A 24601-nucleotide genomic window follows, 5' to 3' on the forward strand; every position below is an offset into this window, starting at 1 on the left:
TAACAGTTGAGAAATAATAAACTTGAGAAACTATAACATCAAATTCTTTCTGGTAAAAACACAATTTTAGCAAAGGATTGCCCCCATTAGCAATGGATAACTAACCCTGAATAGCAGAAAAAATGTACAGAAAATAAACGTTTTTTATATCACAGTCAGTCACAATCTCACAGCTCTGCTGTGAGTGATTACCTCCCTCAAATTACTTTTGAAGACCCCTGAGCTCTGTAGAGACGAACCGGATCATGCAGGGAAGACAAGAGACTTCTGACTGAATTTTCTGATGCGTAGCAAAAGCGCCAAAATAGGCCCCTCCCCCTCACCCACAACAGTGAGGGAGATCAGTAAACTGTCTTAAATTAAATAAAACGACTGCCAAGTGGAAAAAAACAGTGCCCAAAACAATTTTTCACCCAGTACCTCAGATAATTAAACGATTTAACATGCCAGCAAAAACGTTTAACATCAAATAAATGAAATGTCATTAGAAAGCCTGTTGCTAGTCACTGCAAATTAGGCTAAAGTCTTATGCATACAGTATTATCCCAGTGAAGTGCCATTCCCCAGAATACTGAAGTGTAAATATACATACATGACAGCCTGATACCAGTTGCTACTACTGCATTTGAGGCTGAGCTTACATTATATCGGTATGGCAGAATTCTCTCAGTCAATTCCATTGTCAGAAAATAATATGCTGCTACATACCTCTTTGCAGATTAACCTGCCCGCTGTCCCCTGATCTGAAGTTTACCTCACTCCTCAGATGGCCGAGAACAGCAAATATGATCTTAACTACGCCGGCTAAAATCATACAAAAAACTCAGGTAGATTCTTCTTCAAATTCTACCAGAGAAGGAACAACACACTCCGGTGCTGTTATAAAATAACAAACTTTTGATTGAAGGTATAAAACTAAGTATAATCACCACAGTCCTCTCACACATCCTATCTATTAGTTGGGTGCAAGAGAATGACTGGGTGTGACGTAGAGGGGAGGAGCTATATAGCAGCTCTGCTGGGTGATCCTCTTGCACTTCCTGTTGGGGAGGAGTTAATATCCCAGAAGTAATGATGACCCGTGGACTGACCACACTTAACAGGAGAAATATATATTATTTTAAGCATAAATATCTAATTTAAATTAGATATTTATGTTTAAAATAATAAAATGAATAAAAAATAACTACATTTTAAATTAGATTAAATACTTAAAATAATATGCATTATACATGACAATGCATATCATTTTATTATAGGATATAAATGTAGCGACATAGCTCCTCTTGTTTATTATAGGGAGTATTTTTTTAATATACTTTATTAGTCAGGTAGATTGCAGATATTACGTCGGTGCAGGCATTCTGTGGACGTTAGCCGGGCGTTCCAGGGGGATTATAATGAAGACATGACATAGGTGGTCTGTGGGAGTTAGCTGGGCGTTTCAGGGGAGTATAGCTAAGACATGATGTAGGTGTAGGCAGTATTAGGGCATAAGCTGGGTGTTCCAGGGGGAGCATAGCTAGATAAAGACATAGGTGTAGGTGTTCTCTGGGAGTAACATGCACTTTGATTGAGATACATCACCAGCAATGCAATAAATTACAATCCCTGAAGTGCAGGTTATGCAGGTATTAGCCATGTTTGTCTCACTACCTTTTCAGTAGCGAGACTTTACAGTGTGAGGCACACAGTGTAGGTGTAGTTACAGTTAGGTCACAGGCATTATTTGAAGTGTTCCTACACAGAAACGGTGTTTGGTTTCAGTGATCAGTGCCATATTTGAAGTGTTCCTACACAGTCCAGACAGTGCATCTGCACTGTGTAGGAACACTTCAAATATGACATCCCCCGGCTACAGAAAGTGCGGACAACTGGAGATGATAGCGATGTTTAACTGACGTAGCACTCCCCATTATATCCTATACACATAGCCACTTGCCGGACCTTTGTGTGTCCGCCCCCCCTTTTTTTTTTTTAGAAAATATTGACAGACCGATGCTCTGAATATTTGGGCCTCTGTGTTTTGAAGTCTGCAAGATGAATTACAGCTTCTCTGTGGGCAATGGAAAAAACACTTTTTAAAAGGAGGCAAAAAATGAAAAAAAATATCAATAATAGTAACAATATAACAAGGAAATTAGCTTTTGCAAAGCTTTACATAATGTAATGTATGGTATTAGATTTGAAATGTGTGCATATATGGATAAACCAAAGATTCATTAATACATATAAAAGCCATTTATTAAGCAATTAGACTGAGGCACATAGTGTGCCTGCATCCATACCTCTTGTACAGTCTCTTGGGTACATGGTTTATACACTCAGAAAATATCAGTAACTGTATGAAAAGTGTTTGTTTTTTGTTTTTTTACACCCTGACAATCTTTATTAAAATAGAATGCATAGTATTCAATGAGAATTATCCATACATGAGAGACACACACTATGTAAAAGACTTGTCTGTACCTATGATTTACATTATATGTACACAGAAATCAGACATTTAGCTTATGCCTTGATTTTTTCTTATCAATTCCTATAGACATACATACACAGTCTAATCAGTATGGCAGTGTAGACATTTATTTGTACCTTTACATATATACACCTAGAGATATATCTATATCTCTAGGTATATTTTAACAATCATATATACATCGTCATATATATCCAAGTAAATACAAGTACTCCTTGGAACTCAAAAATAAATAGAAAGAAAAAAAATAAATAACATTTCGAACGACAATAAATAAATATGTAATTACTAATGAGCAGATAGGTCAGCGCCATACAGACAAGGACAAATATAAAACATACATAGGCAAATAACACATTGAATATATTTTCACATAGAAAATGTACCCACAGGGACATATGTACAAACAAATACAAAAGTGGCAATTGTTATACATACAATGGTGCAGAATTACCAAGCTCCGAATGGCCCTGTTTCCACACGAGTCTTCAGTCATGAAGCTGCTACTTAACTGGTCCGCCGCCTCTGAGGCTGTGGACATCAATCCGCCCGATCTTATATGATCGGGCTGATGGACACCTCCTGCTAGCGGCCGATTGGCCGCAAATCTGCAGGGGGCGGCATTGCACAAGCAGTTCACAAGAATTGCTTGTGCAATAAGTGCTGTCTGCATTCATATTGATGAATGCAGACAGCACTTATCATTGCACAAGCAATTGGTCTGTCGGACATGATCAGCTGAGCGGATCATGTCCGACAGACCGATGATAAATCAGCCCCATAGTATCAAAAATACACATACAGAGATATGAAAAAAATAAATGTAGATGCTGATGTAATCATGGACAGTAAAGTCAAAATTTTAAATTAATGATACATATAGAGCGTGCAACTTTAAATAATTTTCCAATTTACTGTGATTATCAAAGTTGCTTTGTTCTCTTGGTATCCTTTGCTGAAAAATAAAGCAAGGTAAGATGATAGGAGCGTGCACGTGTCTTTAAGGAATAGTCTAATCAAAATTAAACTTTCATGATTCAAATAGAGCAGGCAATTTTAAGCAACTTTCTAATTTACTCCCATTATCACTTTTTCTTGGTATCTTTATTTGAAAAAGCATGAATGTAAGCGTAGAAGCCAGCCCATTTTTGCTTCAACACCTGGGTAGCGCTTTCTGATTGGTATCTAAAAGTAGCCACCAATTAGCAAGTGCTACCCAGGTGCTGAACCAAAAATGGTCCGGCTCCTAAGCTTACATTCAAATAAAGATACCAAGATAACAAAGACAAATTGATAAAAGGAGTAAATTAGAAAGTTGCTTAAAATTGCATGCTCTTTCTGAATCATGAAATTTTAATTTTGACTAGATTATCCCTTTAGCATTCACAGCAGCAGCGGACTTCAAGAATGTCTGGGATGAGCATAAGGCTACCCTACAAACTAGATAAGTACCTAAGTATAAGTATTTTTAGGCAGACTTGTTGGGCCTATGGTTCTTATCTGCCATCAAAATATATGCTTCTATGTAACTATGTATAACATTGTTATGAACATTGCTGCAAACACTGCAGCAAGATGGCTGAAGACACTTGCACACTCCTGAGCTTAATTAAACCAATCAAAATGATAATAGAAGCATGATCTATCCAATCCATTTAAGTTTAATTTTGACTTCAGTCCCTTTAATGTTTACTGAATCATCTGATATCTTTAGTGTTTTTTTGTATCTATTTGTTTTAAAATGTTCTTCCTTTAATTTATCAAGGAACCTTGGTATTTTATTCTCTTTACCCATTTGCATGACCTTCTTAAAATGTGGCCTATTTACAATATTATGTAATGGTAGTGTTCGCTGGCTAACATTACAATGGGATATAATTCACTTAAAGGGACTTGAAACCCAATTTTGTTTGTTTCATGATTAAGAGAGAGAAAATAATTTTAAACAACTTTCCAATTTACTTAATTTTATTGTTATCCTTTGTTTGTAGGAGCTGCAGTGCACTACTGGGAGCTAGCTAAACGCATCTAGTGAGCCAATGAGAAAAGGCATACATGTGCAACCATCAATCAGCAGATAACTCCCAGCAGTGCATTGATGCGCCTGAGAATACTCAGGTATGCTCTTCAACAAAGGATACCAAGAGAATGAAGCCAATTTTGTTTAACATTGCATGATCTATCTGAATCACAAAAGAACATTTCAGATCCCTTTAATTGCCTGCAAGTTTACAGCTTTTTGAAAAAAGTAACTTCTCAAAGGTATACATTCAAATCTTGCCACTAAACTTATAGGGGCCTATTTACTATGGTGCGAGCGGACATAATACGATATAGCGGATCATGTCCGCTGCACATCGATAAATGCAGACAGCATAGACTGTCAGCATTTATTATTGCACCTGCAGTTCTTGTGAACTGCTAGTGCAATGCCGCCCCCTGCAGATTTGCGGCCAATTGGCCGCTAGCAGGGAGTGTCAATCAACCTGATCGTATTCGATCGGGTTGATTTCTGTCGGCCGCCTCAGAGTAGGCGGACAAGTTATGGAGCATTCATAACTTCTGTTTCCAACGAGCCTGAAGGCTTGCGCGGAAACAGAGGCATATGCCCCATAATCTCTCTGCTATGCAACATATTAATGCTGTTAGCACCTATGATAGAAGACACTGATAATTACAACATCTTCATTTACAACTTCCAGCTCCACAAACTGGGTAAGTGATCTAAAAAAAAACAATTTCCTCTGGTCACCAAATTTCATGCAAAACATTGTATTAGTTGATTTATTGATAGACTTTGTATAAGACCAAATTTCACTCTCTCATGTTCAGCATATTTTGTTGCATGCTGTATGTGATGTTTTACCCCAAAACACTGTAATAAAATACTTAAAAAAACACTTTTATAAAAACCTAAGTGTAATAATTAAACAAGAAGTGTCATCTTATGATTAAGAATTAATTCTAAAAGCATCCATTAAATGTTAATTTTTTCAGGGCGACCTTTATTGACGATTTGTAAAAGTCTTTTTCAGCTGGACTTGGATGCTTAGGGGTAGATTTAACAAGCAGTTCACCCCAGAAGTTTCAGGTCCGCCTGAAACTTAAGTTAAGAAGCAGCGGTCGTAAGACCACTGCTCCTTAACTCTTCTGCCACCTCTGAGGTGGTGGACAGCAATTATCCCGATCGAGATGATTGACAGCCCCTGCTAGCGGCCGATTGGTCGCGAATGGGCAGGGGGATAGCACAAGGATTTCACCAGAAATGCTTGCGCTATGTTAAATGCTGACAGCGTATGCTGTCGGCATTTAGCGATGTTGGCAGACATGATCCGCTCTTTGAATCATGTCCGCCCGACATTTGTTAAATCTACTCCTTAATCTGAATGGCATGGTCTGATAATAGGTAAATAGATTTTTAAGAGGTTTTTGGGTGTTGATTAAAACAATAATAAAGAGTTAATTGACATTTACAATTGCTTTTTTAAAGTGGGCTGGAATAAGGGCTGTGTTGTATTAATTGTTATTTTGCTATGTCAAAACTTTTAAAACGGCTTATCAGATCACAAATTAAAACAGCTAATTAGCAAGAGTACTGGCCAATACTTGGTGATGAGGTGTGCCATTTTACTAAGGGCAAACACAAGGAAGACAATTAAATTTTGTCTCAGATTATTATAAATAGTATTATTAGCAGCTATCCTATTGTGGATGGTTATTTTGAAGTTTTAAGGCAGATTGAAAATAATTTGCAAATAACTGCAGAGCACTTTAAAATTATGTTTGTTATTTGGGGGCCATTTGTATTTATAGGATTATTAAAAAAAATCTTACAACACACACACACTAGTGGGTAACAAGGTCTACTTCTGTAGTGGCAATGGAATAGTAAAGGCAATCTATTTTTCCCATGTGGATTTTTTTTTTTTACAGAATACAGAAAAAGGAATCCCTGCTTTATCATAAAATTGCCTTCAGCAGAGATACATTTTAGTTATGCAATTGACTGCTGCTCATAACCCTTCTGACTAAGGCAGCAACACACATTCAGCTGTTAAATCCCTTTCTGCCATTAGCATCAGTACTGCCTCCTGCTTTATATCACTTAGTCTCCCATGTTCCTGATGCAACCCCCAGAACACCCCCATTATCTTCTTCTGCATGACTTGACTCCATATTTAATGACCATGCAATGTACCAGTGGTTACACATTACTCCTACTGGCCTTTTTTTCATGGTTATCACTGTTGTCAACAGCTTAGAAAAACAATAGTTGCATCTCCACCACTACCTCAGAAACCACGAGACTCCACCCTGAAGGCTACAACAGCTGGTACCCTTCTTTTGAGTCGGTTAAAGTCCTTGGCTGACCTCCAGAGCCAGATCTGCAGTTCTTTCAGTAACCAGAAGTCTTCCATTTTGCGTAAGAAGTCATTACCCCTCCCGAAACCCAGTGCTGGAGGAGAGGAGGTTGTGACCATCTCCTGTGGGGGTTGGTAACCCAAGGAGGACATGACTCCTGCAATACTAACCACCAGACCTTGCAGGTTAGAACAGAAGCGGCCAAGACTCCTTCGTAATTCAGTTCGAGCCACCTCCCCATCAATGGAACGCAGGTAGCAGAGGAGCAGGCTGTATGCCCGGTGATTCTCCGCCAGACGTAAACCATCATTCAGGTTCCTCCACAGGTGAAAGTCCACAGACGCACTGGGAATTGTGTCAGGCCCCCCTGCACGTGGAGGATTAAAATCTGGGTCGTTGAAGGGAGGCCCAAGGTAATTCAGCTGATGAAAAGAAAAGTAGCGATTAAATGAGAACTGTGATGCTCTCTTTATAACAAGTACATAATAAAAGCGTTATGTTCTGTATACTTTATTAGCTGGCGCCTGCAATATCTGAGCACAGCAGGTTATCAGTGTGCTCGCTTTATTAAGGGTTTGTGTTTAGTTAGCTGAAACGAATAAACAGCATGTGTGAACACTTTAAAGGACAACCTAACACCTTGTAATATTGAGCAGTTATGCCTTGTGTTTATGAACTGCAATAGAAACAAAGAGGTAAATCCCTTAAAGGGACATCAACCTACAAAATGATCAGCAAAACATTTCGGCCTAGATTACAAGCGGAATGCAAAAATCAGTAAAACCTCTCTTTTTGTGCTCATATTACGAATCCAAAGATATTTTTTTATTGCCTTAGTCTCAACTCCAGTCCTCAGCACCCTTAACAGGCCAGATATTCATTATATCTTAACTAGAGCACAGGTGAAATAATCATCTGAAGGGCGAGAGCAAGTGAGTAACCATGGTTACTGATCAGATGATTATTTCACCTGTGCTCTAGTTAAGATATAATGAATATCTGGCCTGTTAAGGGTCCTGTTAAGAGTCCTGGTCTAGGGCACACTAACATCTGTAAACTGAATATCGTGGGCGCACTAAATCCCTCACATAATAGACTACTGGGGCCGCGCACAGTAAAATTCATGTTGAGCACTATACCGATGGTGCACTAAGACAATAGCCTGAAAGTAATTGAGTTATTTATGTAGTTCTGTGCTATACTATTCATAATTTACTTATGGTCGTAAACACCATTACATTACAGCTGTATTTTGGACTGTGCTTGAGCGCGTCACTTAAATCCCTACTTGTAATAAGAGTATAATGAGCATCCTAAAAACGTTTTGGCCACATTAAAATGCTTTGTTTAAAATATTTAACCATCCATTTGTAATACCAGATTGTGCTTTATTCTTTGTGTGATGTTGCACAAAAGATAATGCACCCTGTGCTTTCTATTGCGCTCCACTTGTAATCTAGTCCATAATGCATTTCAGTGAAATATTTTGATTGCACAATGCTGTTTTTGGAAATTTTAACAGGACATTAAACACTAAATAAATGCTAGATAGAATGATGCATTCAAAGAATAGATTAGTCTGAGAACATGTAGATGTATTTTTTAAAGTTGTATTAGTTGTTTAAATAGTGACAAAATAAGTGTAAAGTTTTAGGGCTCGATGATATCATCTTTCCCAGCTCAAACCTACTTTTTCTCGCCGGGTTGCCCTCGTGCAATGATCGTAAAAAAAAGTGCAGTCTCTGCAAGTGGCGAGATGGCTCCTATTAAAAGTAATGGAGATTGCTGGATAGGGACACTTCACTCCTTAGTGCGAAGTTAGCAGGGGGAGCACTTTAAAATCCTACAGCCAATATAACCCACATTATGCTGCTTTCTGCATAGAGCATCTTACATTCACCTATATTTTAGTATGCATTTGTTTTTCTATTGGGGTTATAAGTGTACGTAATGTTTTGAGAAAAGCTTGCCACCTTTTAGTTGGCGAGAAAAAACTAAGATCTGCAGTGCGAAAATCTTCATAGAATTAAGCTGGGATTAGAGAGACATTTTCATATACGCCCATGGAATGCCCATGTTCAGCCCATTTTACGAAAAAATTAAAATTACGCTTTGCATTTTGTATTTATACGTTCAGATTTCTGTGTGTGTTTTGCACATCCATTGTACTACAAATTACGATTTACGCTGTGCATATTTAATTTGATTAATTCCTGTGTAAATTACATACAAATTTTACTTTTTTGTTAACATACGATTTTTGGTGATTTTGGTGAAGAATTTTATTACGATTTTTGATGCACCTTAACAATACAATTTTCCCCTACTTATTTTTGTGTGAATGGTTCAAATATTTGTTTTGTATAATGTTTAAAATACGAATTTTGTTGTGCAAATTTCATATGAAAATGCTGTATACGCCCCTTAGTGTTTTCAGGGTAAAAAGTGGCTTTAGATCATTCCACCAGGGAAATAGAAGGACTGGCAAGCATTCTTTAATAATCTCGCCAGACCAGAGAGTTTTTAATCATCGAGCCCTTAGTGTCTATAAAACAATGGAAGCTGCCATATTATAACTTAAGTTACCTTCTCTGCTGTGGCCAATTAGGGACAGTTATAAATAGGTCACTAGAGAGTACAGCCAATGGGGCCTATTTAACAAAGGTCTGTAGAACCTGATCCGACAGTGCGGATCAGGTCCGACAGACCTCGCTGAATGCGGAGAGCAATACGCTCTCCTTATTCAGCATTGCACCAGCAGCTCTTGTGAGCCGCTGGTGCAACGCCGCCAGCAGGGGGGTATCAATCAACCCGATCATTCTCAATCGGGTTGAATTGCGGCGATGTCTGTCCGCCTGCTCAGAGCAGGCGGACAGGTTATGGAGCAGCGGTCTTTAGACTGGTGTTTCTGGCGAGTCTGAAGGCTCGCCAAAGACACGGGCCCTCAAGCTCCATCCAGAGCTTGATAAATGGGCCCCTATGACTGTGTGGAATATAAAAGTGTTCTGCACTTCCATTTCTAATAGGAATTGAAAAGCTCACAATTTCAGAGTGGAATTACAGGAAACCTTACAAAATAAATACTGAAAGTATATAGCAGAGTTGTTTTTATAAATGAAACTTATCATTTTATATTACCATAGAAAAGTGTTTAATGTCCCTTTAATGCTGTATTTACATTTTCCAAAGCTTTTAGGCAGCCCCTCTAGTCATGATATTTTTTGCACAGGTTATTACAGCCAATCAAAGGACTATTGTTGTGGTTTAGAGTAACTCACAGTGTAATGTGTGAGATATATACATAGATATATATATACTGTGTGTGTGTATATATATATACTGTGTGTGTGTGTGTGTGTGTGTGTATATATATATATACTGTGTGTGTGTGTGTATATATATATATATATATATATACTGTGTGTGTGTGTGTGTGTGTGTGTATATATATATATATATATACTGTGTGTGTGTGTGTGTGTGTGTGTGTATATATATATATATATACTGTGTGTGTGAGTGTGTGTGTGTGTGTATATATATATATATATATATATAGTGTGTGTGTGTGTATATGTATATATATATATATATATATACTGTGTGTGGGTGGGTGTATATATATATAGATATATATATACTGTGTGTGTGTATATATAGATATATATATACTGTGTGTGTGTATATATAGATATAGATATATATATATATATATATATATATATATATATATACTGTGTGTGTGTGTGTGTGTATATATAGATATATATATATACTGTGTGTGTGTATATATAGATATATATATACTGTGTGTGTGTATATATAGATATATATATACTGTGTGTGTGTATATATAGATATATATATACTGTGTGTGTGTATATATAGATATATATATACTGTGTGTGTGTATATAGATATATATATACTGTGTGTGTGTATATATAGATATATATATATATATATATATACTGTGTGTGTGTGTGTGTGTATATATAGATATATATATACTGTGTGTGTGTATATATAGATATATATATACTGTGTGTGTGTATATATAGATAGATATATATATATATACTGTGTGTGTGTGTGTGTATATATAGATATATATATACTGTGTGTGTGTATATATAGATATATATATATATACTGTGTGTGTGTGTGTGTATATATAGATATATATATACTGTGTGTGTGTATATATAGATATATATATACTGTGTGTGTGTATATATAGATATATATATACTGTGTGTGTGTGTATATATAGATATATATATACTGTGTGTGTGTATATATAGATATATATATATACTGTGTGTGTGTGTGTGTGTATATATAGATATATATATACTGTGTGTGTGTATATATATAGATAACATAATTTATGCTTACCTGATAAATTCCTTTCTCCTGTAGTGTGATCAGTCCACGGGTCATCATTACTTCTGGGATATTACTCCTCCCCAACAGGAAGTGCAAGAGGATTCACCCAGCAGAGCTGCCATATAGCTCCTCCCCTCTACGTCACCTCCAGTCATTCGACCAAGGACCAACGAGAAAGGAGAAGCCAAAGGGTGTAGTGGTGACTGGAGTATAATTTAAAAAAATATTTACCTGCCGTAAAAAACAGGGCGGGCCGTGGACTGATCACACTACAGGAGAAAGGAATTTATCAGGTAAGCATAAATTATGTTTTCTCCTGTTAAGTGTGATCAGTCCACGGGTCATCATTACTTCTGGGATACCAATACCAAAGCAAAAGTACACGGATGACGGGAGGGACAGGCAGGCTCTTTATACAGAAGGAACCACTGCCTGAAGAACCTTTCTCCCAAAAATAGCCTCCGAAGAAGCAAAAGTGTCAAATTTGTAAAATTTGGAAAAAGTATGAAGCGAAGACCAAGTTGCAGCCTTGGAAATCTGTTCAACAGAGGCCTCATTCTTAAAGACCCAAGTGGAAGCCACAGCTCTAGTAGAATGAGCTGTAATTCTTTCAGGAGGCTGCTGTCCAGCAGTCTCATAAGCTAAACGTATTATGCTACGAAGCCAAAAAGAGAGAGAGGTAGCAGAAGCTTTTTGACCTCTCCTCTGACCAGAGTAAACGACAAACAGGGAAGACGTTTGTCGAAAATCTTTAGTTGCCTGTAAATAAAATTTTAGGGCACGAACTACATCCAGATTGTGCAGAAGTCGTTCCTTCCTTGAAGAAGGATTTGGACACAAGGATGGAACAACAATCTCTTGATTGATATTCCTGTTAGTGACTACCTTAGGTAAGAACCCAGGTTTAGTACGCAGAACTACCTTATCCGAGTGAAAAATCAAATAAGGAGAATCACAATGTAAGGCTGATAACTCAGAGACTCTTCGAGCCGAGGAAATAGCCATTAAAAATAGAACTTTCCAAGATAACAACTTTATATCAATGGAATGAAGGGGTTCAAACGGAACGCCCTGTAAAACGTTAAGAACAAGGTTTAAACTCCATGGCGGAGCAACAGTTTTAAACACAGGCTTAATCCTGGCCAAAGCCTGACAAAAAGCCTGAACGTCTGGAACTTCTGACAGACGTTTGTGCAACAGAATGGACAGAGCTGAGATCTGTCCCTTTAAGGAACTAGCGGATAAACCCTTTTCTAAACCTTCTTGTAGAAAAGACAATATCCTAGGAATCCTAACCTTACTCCAAGAGTAACCTTTGGATTCGCACCAATATAGGTATTTACGCCATATTTTATGGTAAATCTTTCTGGTAACAGGCTTCCTAGCCTGTATTAAGGTATCAATAACTGACTCAGAAAAACCACGTTTTGATAAAATCAAGCGTTCAATTTCCAAGCAGTCAGCTTCAGAGAAGTTAGATTTTGATGTTTGAAAGGACCCTGTATCAGAAGGTCCTGTTTCAGAGGTAGAGACCAAGGTGGACAGGATGACATGTCCACCAGATCTGCATACCAAGTCCTGCGTGGCCATGCAGGCGCTATTAGAATCACTGATGCTCTCTCCTGTTTGATTCTGGCAATCAATCGAGGAAGCATCGGGAAGGGTGGAAACACATAAGCCATCCTGAAGGTCCAAGGTGCTGTCAAGGCATCTATCAGGACCGCTCCCGGATCCCTGGATCTGGACCCGTAACGAGGAAGCTTGGCGTTCTGTCGAGACGCCATGAGATCTATCTCTGGTTTGCCCCAATGTCGAAGTATTTGGGCAAAGACCTCCGGATGAAGTTCCCACTCCCCCGGATGAAAAGTCTGACGACTTAAAAAATCCGCCTCCCAGTTCTCCACTCCCGGGATGTGGATTGCTGACAGGTGGCAAGAGTGAGACTCTGCCCAGCGAATTATCTTTGATACTTCCATCATTGCTAGGGAGCTTCTTGTCCCTCCCTGATGGTTGATGTAAGCTACAGTCGTGATGTTGTCCGACTGAAACCTGATGAACCCCCGAGTTGTCAACTGGGGCAACCAGAAGGGCATTGAGAACTGCTCTCAATTCCAGAATGTTTATTGGTAGGAGACTCTCCTCCTGATTCCATTGTCCCTGAGCCTTCAGAGAATTCCAGACGGCGCCCCAACCTAGTAGGCTGGCGTCTGTTGTTACAATTGTCCAGTCTGGCCTGCTGAATGGCATCCCCCTGGACAGATGTGGCCGAGAAAGCCACCATAGAAGAGAATTTCTGGTCTCTTGATCCAGATTCAGAGAAGGGGACAAGTCTGAGTAATCCCCATTCCACTGACTTAGCATGCACAATTGCAGCGGTCTGAGGTGTAGGCGTGCAAAGGGTACTATGTCCATTGCCGCTACCATTAAGCCGATTACCTCCATGCATTGAGCCACTGACGGGTGTTGAATGGAATGAAGGACACGGCATGCACTTTGAAGTTTTGTTAACCTGTCTTCTGTCAGGTAAATTTTAATTTCTACAGAATCTATAAGAGTCCCCAGGAAGGGAACTCTTGTGAGTGGAAAGAGAGAACTCTTCTTTTCGTTCACCTTCCATCCATGCGACCTTAGAAATGCCAGTACTAACTCTGTATGAGACTTGGCAGTTTGAAAGCTTGAAGCTTGTATCAGAATGTCGTCTAGGTACGGAGCTACCGAAATTCCTCGCGGTCTTAGTACCGCCAGAAGAGCACCCAGAACCTTTGTGAAAATTCTTGGAGCCGTAGCCAATCCGAATGGAAGAGCTACAAACTGGTAATGCCTGTCTAGAAAGGCAAACCTTAGATACCGGTAATGATCTTTGTGGATCGGTATGTGAAGGTAAGCATCTTTTAAATCCACTGTGGTCATGTACTGACCCTTTTGGATCATGGGTAAAATTGTTCGAATAGTCTCCATTTTGAACGATGGAACTCTTAGGAATTTGTTTAGGATCTTTAAATCCAGAATTGGCCTGAAAGTTCCCTCTTTTTTGGGAACCACAAACAGATTTGAGTAAAACCCTTGTCCCTGTTCCGACCGTGGAACTGGATGGATTACTCCCATTAATAAAAGCTCTTGTACGCAGCGTAGAAACGCCTCTTTCTTTATTTGGTTTGTTGACAACCTTGACAGATGAAATCTCTCTCTTGGGGGAGAGTATTTGAAGTCCAGAAGGTATCCCTGAGATATGATCTCTAGCGCCCAGGGATCCTGGACATCTCTTGCCCAAGCCTGGGCGAAGAGAGAAAGTCTGCCCCCCACTAGATCCGTTCCCGGATCGGGGGCCCTCGATTCATGCTGTTTTAGGGGCAGCAGCAGGTTTCCTGGCCTGCTTGCCCTTGTTCCAGGACTGGTTAGGTCTCCAGCCTTGTCTGTAGCGAGCAACAGATCCTTCTTGTTTTGGAGCAGAGGAAGTTGATGCTGCTCCTGCTTTGAAATTCCGAAAGGAACGAAAATTAGACTGTCTAGCCTTAGGTTTGGCTCTGTCTTGAGGCAGGGCATGGCCTTTACCTCCTGTAATGTCAGCGATAATCTCTTTCAATCCGGGCCCGAATAAGGTCTGCCCTTTGAAAGGTATATTAAGTAATTTAGACTTAGAAGTAACGTCAGCTGACCAGGATTTTAGCCACAGTGCTCTGCGCACCTGAATGGCGAATCCGGAATTCTTAGCCGTAAGCTTAGTTAAATGTACTACGGCATCTGAAATAAATGAGTTAGCTAACTTAAGAGTTTTAAGCTTGTGTGTAATCTCATCTAACGGAGCTGATTCAAGTGTCTCTTCCAGAGACTCAAACCAAAACGCTGCTGCAGCCGTGACAGGCACAATGCACGCAAGGGGTTGCAATATAAAACCTTGTTGAACAAACATTTTCTAAAGGTAACCCTCTAACTTTTTATCCATTGGATCTGAAAAGGCACAGCTATCCTCCACCGGGATAGTGGTACGCTTAGCTAAAGTAGAAACTGCTCCCTCCACCTTAGGGACCGTTTGCCATAAGTCCCGTGTGGTGGTGTCTATTGGAAACATCTTTCTAAATATCGGAGGGGGTGAGAACGGCACACCGGGTCTATCCCACTCCTTAGTAACAATTTCAGTAAGTCTCTTAGGTATAGGAAAAACGTCAGTACTCGACGGTACCGCAAAATATTTATCCAACCTACACATTTTCTCTGGTATTGCAACTGTGTTACAATCATTCAGAGCCGCTAACACCTCCCCTAGTAATACACGGAGGTTTTCCAGCTTAAATTTAAAATTTGAAATATCTGAATCCAATCTGTTTGGATCAGAACCGTCAGCCGCAGAATGAAGCTCTCCGTCCTCATGTTCTGCAAGTTGTGACGCAGTATCTGACATGGCCCTAACATTATCAGCGCACTCTGTTCTCACCCCAGAGTGATCACGCTTACCTCTTAGTTCTGGTAATTTAGCCAAAACTTTAGTCATAACAGTAGCCATATCCTGTAATGTGATTTGTAATGGCCGCCCAGATGTACTCGGCGCCACAATATCACGCACCTCCCGAGCGGGAGATGCAGGTACTGACACGTGAGGCGAGTTAGTCGGCATAACTCTCCCCTCGTTGTTTGGTGAAATGTGTTCAATTTGTACAGATTGACTTTTATTTAAAGTAGCATCAATGCAGTTAGTACATAAATTTCTATTGGGCTCCACTTTGGCATTAGCACATATAGCACAGATGTCTTCCTCTGAATCAGACATGTTTAACACACTAGCAAATAAACTAGCAAATTGGAAATACGTTTCAAGTAATTTACTATAATATGAAAACGTACTGTGCCTATAAGAAGCACAGAAAGAGTTATGACAGTTGAAAGTTAATAAACTGAAAGGTTATAGCATCAAATCTTTGTAAAAAACACAATTTTAGCAAAGGCTTGTTCCCATTAGCAAAGGATAACTAGCCCTGATAGCAGAAAAAAAGTTACAGAAATAAACGTTTTTTATCACAGTCAACTACAATCTCACAGCTCTGCTGTGAGTGATTACCTCCCTCAAAACAAGTTTTGAAGACCCCTGAGTTCTGTAGAGATGAACCGGATCATGCAGGAAATACAATGAGCTTCTGACTGAATTTTTTGATGCGTAGCAAAAGCGCCAAAAAAGGCCCCTCCCCCTCACACACAACAGTGAGAGAGATCAGTAAACTGTCATAAATTAAATAAAACAACTGCCAAGTGGAAAAAAAAAATAGTGCCCAAAATATTTTATTCACCCAGTACCTCAGAAAATGAAACGATTTTACATGCCAGCAAAAAACGTTTAACATAAATTAAGTGTTATTAAAAAAGCCTGTTGCTAGTCCCTGCAAATTAGGCTAAAGTCTTATGCACACAGTATAATTCCAGTGAAGTGCCATTCCCCAGAATACTGAAGTGTAAAATATACATACATGACAGCCTGATACCAGTTGCTGCTACTGCATTTAAGGCTGAGTTTACATTATATCGGTATGGCAGAATTTTCTCATCAATTCCATTGTCAGAAAATAATAAGCTGCTACATACCTCTTTGCAGATTAATCTGCCCGCTGTCCCCTGATCTGAAGTTTACCTCTCCTCAGATGGCCGAGAAACAGCAATATGATCTTAACTACTCCGGCTAAAATCATAGTAAAAACTCAGGTAGATTCTTCTTCAAATTCTACCAGAGAAGGAATAACACACTCCGGTGCTATTATAAAATAACAAACTTTTGATTGAAGGTATAAAACTAAGTATAATCACCACAGTCCTCTCACACATCCTATCTAGTCGTTGGGTGCAAGAGAATGACTGGAGGTGACGTAGAGGGGAGGAGCTATATGGCAGCTCTGCTGGGTGAATCCTCTTGCACTTCCTGTTGGGGAGGAGTAATATCCCAGAAGTAATGATGACCCGTGGACTGATCACACTTAACAGGAGAAATATATATACTGTGTGTGTGTATATATAGATATATATATACTGTGTGTGTGTATATATAGATATATATATACTGTGTGTGTGTATATATAGATATATATATACTGTGTGTGTGTATATAGATATATATATATACTGTGTGTGTGTATATATAGATATATATATACTGTGTGTGTGTATATATAGATATATATATATACTGTGTGTGTGTATATATAGATATATATATACTGTGTGTGTATATATAGATATATATATACTGTGTGTGTGTATATATAGATATATATATACTGTGTGTGTGTATATAGATATATATATACTGTGTGTGTGTATATATAGATATATATATACTGTGTGTGTATATATAGATATATATATACTGTGTGTGTGTATATAGATATATATATACTGTGTGTGTATATATAGATATATATATATACTGTGTGTGTGTATATACAGATATATATATATATACTGTGTGTGTGTATATATAGATATATATATACTGTGTGTGTGTATATATAGATATATATATATATATATATATATATATATACTGTGTGTGTGTATATAGATATATATATACTGTGTGTGTGTATATATAGATATATATATATATACTGTGTGTGTGTATATATAGATATATATATACTGTGTGTGTGTGTATATAGATATATATATACTGTGTGTGTATATATATAGATATATATATACTGTGTGTGTATATATAGATATATATACTGTGTGTGTGTATATAGATATATATATACTGTGTGTGTGTATATATAGATATATATATACTGTGTGTGTGTATATACAGATATATATATACTGTGTGTGTGTATATATAGATATATATATACTGTGTGTGTATATACAGATATATATATATACTGTGTGTGTGTATATATATAGATATATATATACTGTGTGTGTATATATAGATATATATATACTGTGTGTGTATATATAGATATATATATACTGTGTGTGTGTATATATATATATATATATATACTGTGTGTGTATATATAGATATATATATGTATACTGTGTGTGTGTATATATAGATATATATATACTGTGTGTGTGTATATATATATATATATATATATATATATATAGTCACACATTACACACAGTGACTTACTCTAAACCACACAGTAGTCCTATAATTGGGTTATTAAGGAGCATTTTACACATATTTGCCAGCATTGGCACAACTCTGATCCTGGTGAAGAACTTTCAGCTATGTCCTTGGAATGTCCCTGTTCAGCCCATTGCAGAGGTGGGGAACCCCATTTTACAATAAGTAGACAGTAAGCTTTAAATTCTGTATTATTATAAGAACAAATTTCACAACTTTTTTTTAACATCTGCAGTGTAATTGTATTACAGTTTCTGCTGTGTGCATTAAATGTTTTGGGTTTTTTCAATTTAAAAAAATAAATCTGTAATTTTTTTTTTTAACCCTTTGAGTGCTAAGCACTTTCCCACCTGGGTGCTAAGGTTTTCTTAAAGGTTTTTTTTATTTAATATTTTTTTTTTACTTTTTTTTTATTTATTTCAGATCCCCAAGACTTACACTGTTGGAAAGGTTAGGCGATTACCTTTCCAATGGTGGGTCTTGGGGGTCTGTAGCTGCTTAGATGCCTGAGATACAGGCTTCTAAGCAGCATGCCCCCTGCTCCTATATTTAACATTGTTAATGTTAAATAAAGTTGCGCGGTGACGTCATCACGTTTATTGCGTGTGACGTCACCACGCAAAACGGAAGCCCCGGCGATGCCTTTCATTATGCAGCACCGATCACCGGGGTAGGAGCGGGTAGGAGCCCCCAGATCTCCCTCAAGTTGGGAGAGTGCTAGTGACGGTTGTTGCTACTCATCAGCTGGGAGAAGGTTTGAATCACTGCAGGGTGAAGTTGATTCCGGGCAGAATACAACAACAACATGAGTAGCAACAACTACAAAACAGTCTGTCCTGGGATGGTTATGAATCACTGCACTAACCCTAGCTAAGTTTATAAGCTGTGTGAACAGCGATACTTTGGCGTAAAGGGAATCTGCTGAAAAGCAGACTGAAGTAAAAAGGTGTGTCATTGTGTACTTAATTTGTATATCTTACCCAGAATCCTTTGCTGTATTGGAAACAATGTAATTCAGAGGTTTTCTGTGGGACAACAAGCCTTCGGGCCTGTCTAGATTTGTTAATGAACTACACAATGAGTTATTTTTTTATATATATATATATATATATATATATACACACACATACACACATGATTATATATAGGTATAGATATATATATATGTGTATATAGGAATCGTCTGGGGTTGCGTTTTTCCTTGTTCTGAGGAGAATTGCCTGGTATTTCGGAGCTGGACTGACCTTGTTAGGTGGAATTAGACTGATATACTACAGGAAAGTTTTCATCTGTGAAAAGCACAATTAGAGTGAAAGTAAACTTTGATGAATGAAAGCCAGTTTTTTAAAAAATACTATTAAAAACAGGGGCACTTTCATTCATCAAAGTTTACAAAGCAGCCGTTTTGATTAAAAACCTACCTCTCTTCTTTGCACAGCCAGAGCAGCTTCCCCCACCCGGAGATCCTCTCTTCACGCGTCATCAATGACTAATCCAGCTTCCTCCAATCACTGCATTGCCTCAGGCAATGACTACCCTAGGGGGAAAGCCGTGATTGAAGGAAGCTGGATTAGTCATTGATGACGTGTGAAGAGAGGATCTCCGGGTGGGGGAAGCTGCTCTGGCTGTGCAAAGAAGAGAGGTAAGTTTTTAATCAAAACGGCTGCTTTGTAAACTCTGATGAATGAAAGTGTCCCTGTTTTTAATAGTATTTTAAAAAAAACAGGCTTTCATTCATCAAAGTTTACCTTCACTTTAAGCAAAAAGAAGCTACTCCCAGGTGGCAACCTGGCTATAGAACAAGCTATTGAGCTGCTGTTCTTTCCTGGCAGACTGCTTCTCTTTCTGTTTTGCATAAACATATAGGAATATCTATTTAAAAATACAAAGAACATATTCCCCTATGTGCAGAACATTGGAATGTGATATATGTACAGTAAATACATAGTTAAATACACACACACATATATATACATATATATATATATATATATATATATATATATATATATATATACACACACACACATACAAATACATCTTTACCAATGTATCTGTATGTATCTCAATGTTATAGTCCTTTGGCAGCCCCCCCCCCTAACAACCGAGATCTCATATCTTTGAGCTCTTATAACTTTTTTGTGCAATATTTATTTTGAATAATTTTTATTAGATGTTGTTATTACGAGTGTAACTGTACTTTGTAATGTATTTTGATGTGTTTTGTGCAACTTTTTAGTTTAGGAAAACAGTTTACCACAGCTCTTAGATTGCAGTAAGGATTGAAGCAATTAATTAGCGTAATTAAAATGGGTCGCAAAAATGCGACATTACTTGTGCAAAAACGTTTGCGCCTCACTGGTAATCTAGTCCTAAATATTGCTCTTTATCAAATGTATTTCAGTTGTAAAAAAAATAGAATCTTTATTCCTCTGTTTAGCCTTACTGATACTGGAGTTTTGTAACTCCAATGGGAGTCTCGTTCTCATGCCCTGAGATACGGCAGAGAACCTAGTGTAGTGAAGGGGGTAAGTCGCGCAGCAATGGCAGAAAATGTAATATATATATATTTACACACACACACAAATAGATACATATATATTTGTATGTGTTTATATGTGTAAGCATATAGAAATATATTTAGAGTGAACACACAGTCCCCATAGACTGCAATGTAAAGGCACTTTTCAGCCCCCACACCGGCTCACTTTATCCCCTACAAACTGCTTCATGCAATTATTTTATGAAAAATTAAAGATGCTACTTTTTAAAAAAAAATAAAAATGGAAGCTTACTCTTAAATTTGGGGGCGATTGGGGGCCATTTGTAAAATTAATGGTCACTCCCTCTATCTGATTTTCAGCTGTCGATGCACTATCTCAAATTTCACAAACTCCCCTTTTCCTCTTTCTGACCCGTCATCTCCTCACTTGCAAGATCACATTCCTCCCTACGAATCCCCCTCCCTCTACCCCTCACACCAAACTTCACAGAAGCATTACGTCATTAGATCAGTAACAGCTCTCTATCTCTCTCGAACCTATCCTCTCTTCCATCTCCTCCTTTTTCTGCCCTGACCAATCTGCCACTATAACTCCACCCTTACATCATTCCTTGACAATCTGGCTCCACATACCATAGCTCAGAAATCACACACTGACCCTCAGCCCTGGCATACTCCTCTGACACGGTACCTACGCAGATGTTCCCGTACTGCTGAGCGACACTGGAGAAAATCTCGGAGTTCAGCTGACTTTCTTCACTACAAGTTCATCTTGAACTCCAACTATTCTGCCCTTAATCTTTATAAGCAACAATACTTCTCTACTCTCATCTCTACTCTTTCCTCTAACCCAAAACGTCTGTTCTCCACGTTCAATACTCTTCTCAGCCCACCCCTACCTCCTAACACAACTTCTCTCTCAGCTCAAGATTTTGCCAGTGACTTCAATAACAAAATTGACTCCCTTAAAAAATGAAATCAGCTCTCAACATATTACCAATCTCCCACCCCCTCAAAAGCTCACAATCATCCAAAACCCAAATAGCCATAAATTGAGCTCTTTTGCCCGTGTTACAGAGGAAGACGTTTCTGCCTTTATACTGTCCTCCCACCTTACTACCTGTCCCCTCAATCCCATCTCCTCACAGCTACTACCCTCCCTCTCTTCTACCCTTAAGGCTGTGACACACTGCAAGCGGAGCGGCGCTCAGCATGTAGATGCGGCTGTGTGCACTCAGTGTGTCCTGCCTTTTCATCTCTGAGCATTCTGCTGCGTCAGGTCGCATAGCTGAGCGCTCAGAGATGAAATATTTGATCTTCAGAAGCTTTGAGACATGGAGCGAAGCAGCTGCTTCGCCTCGCGCTGCATCGCTTGCAGTGTGTCACAGCCTTTACCCCTATACTCACACACATCTTCAACCTCTCCCTCAGCACTGGTATATTTCCCTTATCTCTAAAACATGCACCTCAAAAAACCTTCTCTCGATCCAACCTCCCCATCCAACTACCGCCCTATTTCCCTACTCCCTCTTGCCTCAAAGCTTCTTGAAAAGCTAGTACATGCACGTCTATCCCATTTCCTTACACTAAACTTCCTCCTTGACCCACTGCAATCTGGATTTCGTCCCCATCACTCCACAGAGACAGCAATTGTTAAAGGGACACTGAACCCAATTTGTTTTCTTTTGTGATTCAGATAGAGCATGCAATTTTAAGCAACTTCCTAATTTACTCCTATTATGAATTTTTCTTTGTTCTCTTGCTATTTTTATTTGAAAAAGAAAAAAGTCAAGAACCCTAGACAGCACTTGTTTATTGGTGGATGAATTTATCCACCAATCAGCAAGAACAACCCAGATTGTTCATCAAAAATGGGCCGGCATCTAAACTTACATTCTTGCTTTTCAAATAAAAATACTAACGGCTAGATTTAGAGTTCTGCGGCCAAAGGGGTGCGTAGCTAACGCATGCTTTTTTTCTCCCGCACCTTTTAAATACCGCTGGTGTTTAGAGTTCACAGAATGGCTGCGTTAGGCTCCAAAAAGGGAGCGTAGAGCATATTTACCGCCACTGCAACTCTAGATACCAGCGTTGCTTACGGACGCGGCCAGCTTCAAAAACGTGCTCGTGCACGATTCCCCCATAGGAAACAATGGGGCTGTTTGAGCTGAAAAAAAACCTAACACCTGCAAAAAAGCAGCGTTCAGCTCCTAACGCAGCTACATTGTTTTCTATGGGGAAACACTTCCTAACTCTGCACCTAACACTCTAACATGCACCCCGAGTCTAAACACCCCTAACCTTACACTTATTAACCCCTAATCTGCCGCCTCCGCTATCGCTGACACCTGCATATTATTATTAACCCCTAATCTGCCGCTCCGTATACCGCCGCAACCTACATTATACCTATGTACCCCTAATCTGCTGCCCCTAACACCGCCGACCCCTATATTATATTTATTAACCCCTAATCTGCCCCCCACAACGTCGCCTCCACCTACCTACAATAATTAACCCCTAATCTGCCGACCCAATCTCACCGCTACTATAATAAATGTATTAACCCCTAAAGCTAAGTCTAACCCTAACCCTAACACCCCCCTAAATTAAATATAATTTAAATCTAACAAAATAAATTAACTATTATTAAATAAATTATTCCTATTTAAAGCTAAATACTTACCTGTAAAATAAACCCTAATATAGCTACAATATAAATTATAATTATATTGTAGCTATTTTAGGATTAATATTTATTTTACAGGCAACTTTGTAATTATTTTAACCAGGTACAATAGCTATTAAATAGTTAATAACTATTTAATAGTTACCTAGTTAAAATAATTACAAAATTACCTGTAAAATAAATCCTAACCTAAGTTACAATTAAACCTAACACTACACTATCAATAAATTAATTAAATAAAATACCTACAATTGCCTACAATTAACCTAACACTACACTATCAATACATAAATTAAATACAAATACCTACAAATAAATACAATGAAATAAACTAACTAAAGTACAAAAAATAAAAAAGAACTAAGTTACAAAAAATAAAAAATATTTACAAACATTAGAAAAATATTACAACAATTTTAAACTAATTACACCTACTCTAAGCCCCCTAATAAAATAACAAAGACCCCCAAAATAAAAAAATGCCCTACCCTATTCTAAATTTAAAAAGTTCAAAGCTCTTTTACCTTACCAGCCCTGAAAAGGGCCCTTTGCGGGGCATGCCCCAAAGAATTCAGCTCTTTTGCCTGTAAAAAAAACCATACAATACCCCCCCCCCAACATTTACAACCCACCACCCACATACCCCTAATCTAACCCAAACCCCCCTTAAATAAACCTAACACTAAGCCCCTGAAGATCTCCCTACCTTGTCTTCACCACACTGGGTCCCGATCTGTCCAGAAGAGCCTCCGATGTCTTCATCCAAGCCCAAGCAGGGGCTGAAGAGTGACGTCCATCCTCCGGCTGAAGTCTGGATCCAAGCGGCAAATGAAGAAGTCCATCGTCGGGAAGAAATCTTCATCCTATCCGGGCAGAAGAGGACATCCGGACCGGCAAACATCTTCATCCAAGCCGCATCTTCTATGTTGTTCCATCGGATGACAAGCTGATCAGAACAGCCAATAGAATGCAAGCTCAATCTGATTGGCTGATTGGATCAGCCAATCGGATTGAACTTGAATCTGATTGGCTGATTCCATCAGCCAATCAGAATTTTCCTACCTT

The 24601-nt window shown here is 38.5% G+C and overlaps 1 protein-coding gene across 2 annotated transcripts in view; it reads right to left on the reverse strand.

Annotated features, from left to right (window-relative positions):
- Positions 1-2226: 2226 nt before the first annotated feature.
- The window catches only part of CLCF1 (cardiotrophin like cytokine factor 1), a 45458-nt gene continuing 23083 nt past the window's right edge, over positions 2227-24601 (reverse strand). For both annotated transcript variants that reach the window (XM_053692367.1, XM_053692368.1), the window contains exon 3: positions 2227-7263. In XM_053692367.1, coding sequence (XP_053548342.1) covers positions 6772-7263 — 492 coding nt within the window. In that variant the 3' untranslated portion in view covers positions 2227-6771. The remainder of the gene's footprint in view (positions 7264-24601) is intronic.

Source organism: Bombina bombina, chromosome 9, assembly GCF_027579735.1.
Source record: "Bombina bombina isolate aBomBom1 chromosome 9, aBomBom1.pri, whole genome shotgun sequence".
Taxonomy (NCBI): domain Eukaryota; kingdom Metazoa; phylum Chordata; class Amphibia; order Anura; family Bombinatoridae; genus Bombina; species Bombina bombina.